The following is a 1192-nucleotide window of genomic DNA, read 5'->3' as shown; positions in this document are numbered from 1 at the left end:
CAAACTCAAGAGGAGAGTCCTATAGAAGTTCACACTGCTGAAGATGTTCCAATTGCCGTAGAAGTGCATGCAATTTCTGAGGATTATGATATAGAGACAGAAAACAATTCCTCTGAGAGTCTCCAAGACCAAACTGATGAAGAGCCACCAGCTAAACTTTGTAAAATTCTTGACAAGAGCCAAGCTTTGAATGTGACTGCCCAGCAGAAATGGCCTTTACTGAGAGCTAATAGCAGTGGCCTCTATAAATGTGAACTTTGTGAGTTCAACAGCAAGTATTTTTCTGATTTAAAGCAGCATATGATCCTGAAGCATAAACGTACTGACTCAAATGTGTGCCGAGTATGTAAGGAAAGTTTCTCTACCAACATGCTGCTGATTGAACATGCCAAACTACATGAAGAGGATCCCTATATATGTAAATACTGTGATTACAAGACAGTAATTTTTGAGAATCTCAGCCAGCACATTGCAGACACCCATTTTAGTGATCACCTCTATTGGTGTGAGCAGTGTGATGTACAGTTCTCTTCAAGCAGTGAGCTCTACCTGCACTTCCAGGAGCACAGTTGTGATGAACAGTACTTGTGTCAGTTCTGTGAACATGAAACTAATGATCCCGAAGACTTGCATAGCCATGTGGTAAATGAGCATGCATGTAAATTAATAGAGTTAAGTGATAAGTATAATAATGGAGAACATGGACAGTACAGCCTCTTAAGCAAAATTACCTTTGACAAATGTAAAAACTTCTTTGTATGTCAAGTATGTGGTTTTCGGAGTAGACTTCATACAAATGTTAACAGGCATGTTGCTATTGAACATACTAAAATTTTTCCACATGTTTGTGATGACTGTGGGAAAGGCTTTTCAAGTATGCTAGAATATTGCAAGCATTTAAATTCCCATTTATCTGAAGGGATTTATTTATGTCAATATTGTGAATATTCAACAGGACAAATTGAAGATCTTAAAATTCATCTAGATTTCAAGCATTCGGCCGACTTACCTCATAAATGTAGTGACTGCTTGATGAGGTTTGGAAATGAAAGGGAATTAATAAGTCACCTTCCAGTCCATGAGACAACTTGATTATTCTCTTTGATTTATGTATGTTAATATAAAATAATAAATTCAGTTTTTTTGGAGATGTTAAAATGGATGATTTTAGGTTTGCCTTTAATAAGCTTTT

The 1192-nt window shown here is 36.5% G+C and overlaps 1 protein-coding gene and 1 long non-coding RNA gene across 2 annotated transcripts in view; one reads left to right on the top strand and one right to left on the bottom strand.

Moving 5' to 3' along the window:
* ZNF639 (zinc finger protein 639) overlaps nucleotides 1-1158 on the top strand; it is a 7798-nt gene extending 6640 nt beyond the window's left edge. The window contains 1 exon segment of the mRNA XM_008568111.1: nucleotides 1-1158. This exon segment is cut by the window's left edge and continues 7 nt beyond it. Coding sequence (XP_008566333.1) covers nucleotides 1-1092 — 1092 coding nt within the window. The 3' untranslated portion in view covers nucleotides 1093-1158.
* LOC103586782 overlaps nucleotides 1-1192 on the bottom strand; it is a 19988-nt gene that overhangs the window by 3514 nt on the left and 15282 nt on the right. The gene's annotated exons all lie outside the window — the stretch shown is intronic.

This window comes from Galeopterus variegatus, unplaced genomic scaffold (genome assembly GCF_000696425.1).
Source record: "Galeopterus variegatus unplaced genomic scaffold, G_variegatus-3.0.2 Scaffold374, whole genome shotgun sequence".
Classification (NCBI taxonomy): Eukaryota; Metazoa; Chordata; class Mammalia; order Dermoptera; family Cynocephalidae; genus Galeopterus; species Galeopterus variegatus.
The sequence above is the reverse complement of the archived record's forward strand: the minus strand, read 5'-3'. Positions and strand labels throughout refer to the sequence as shown.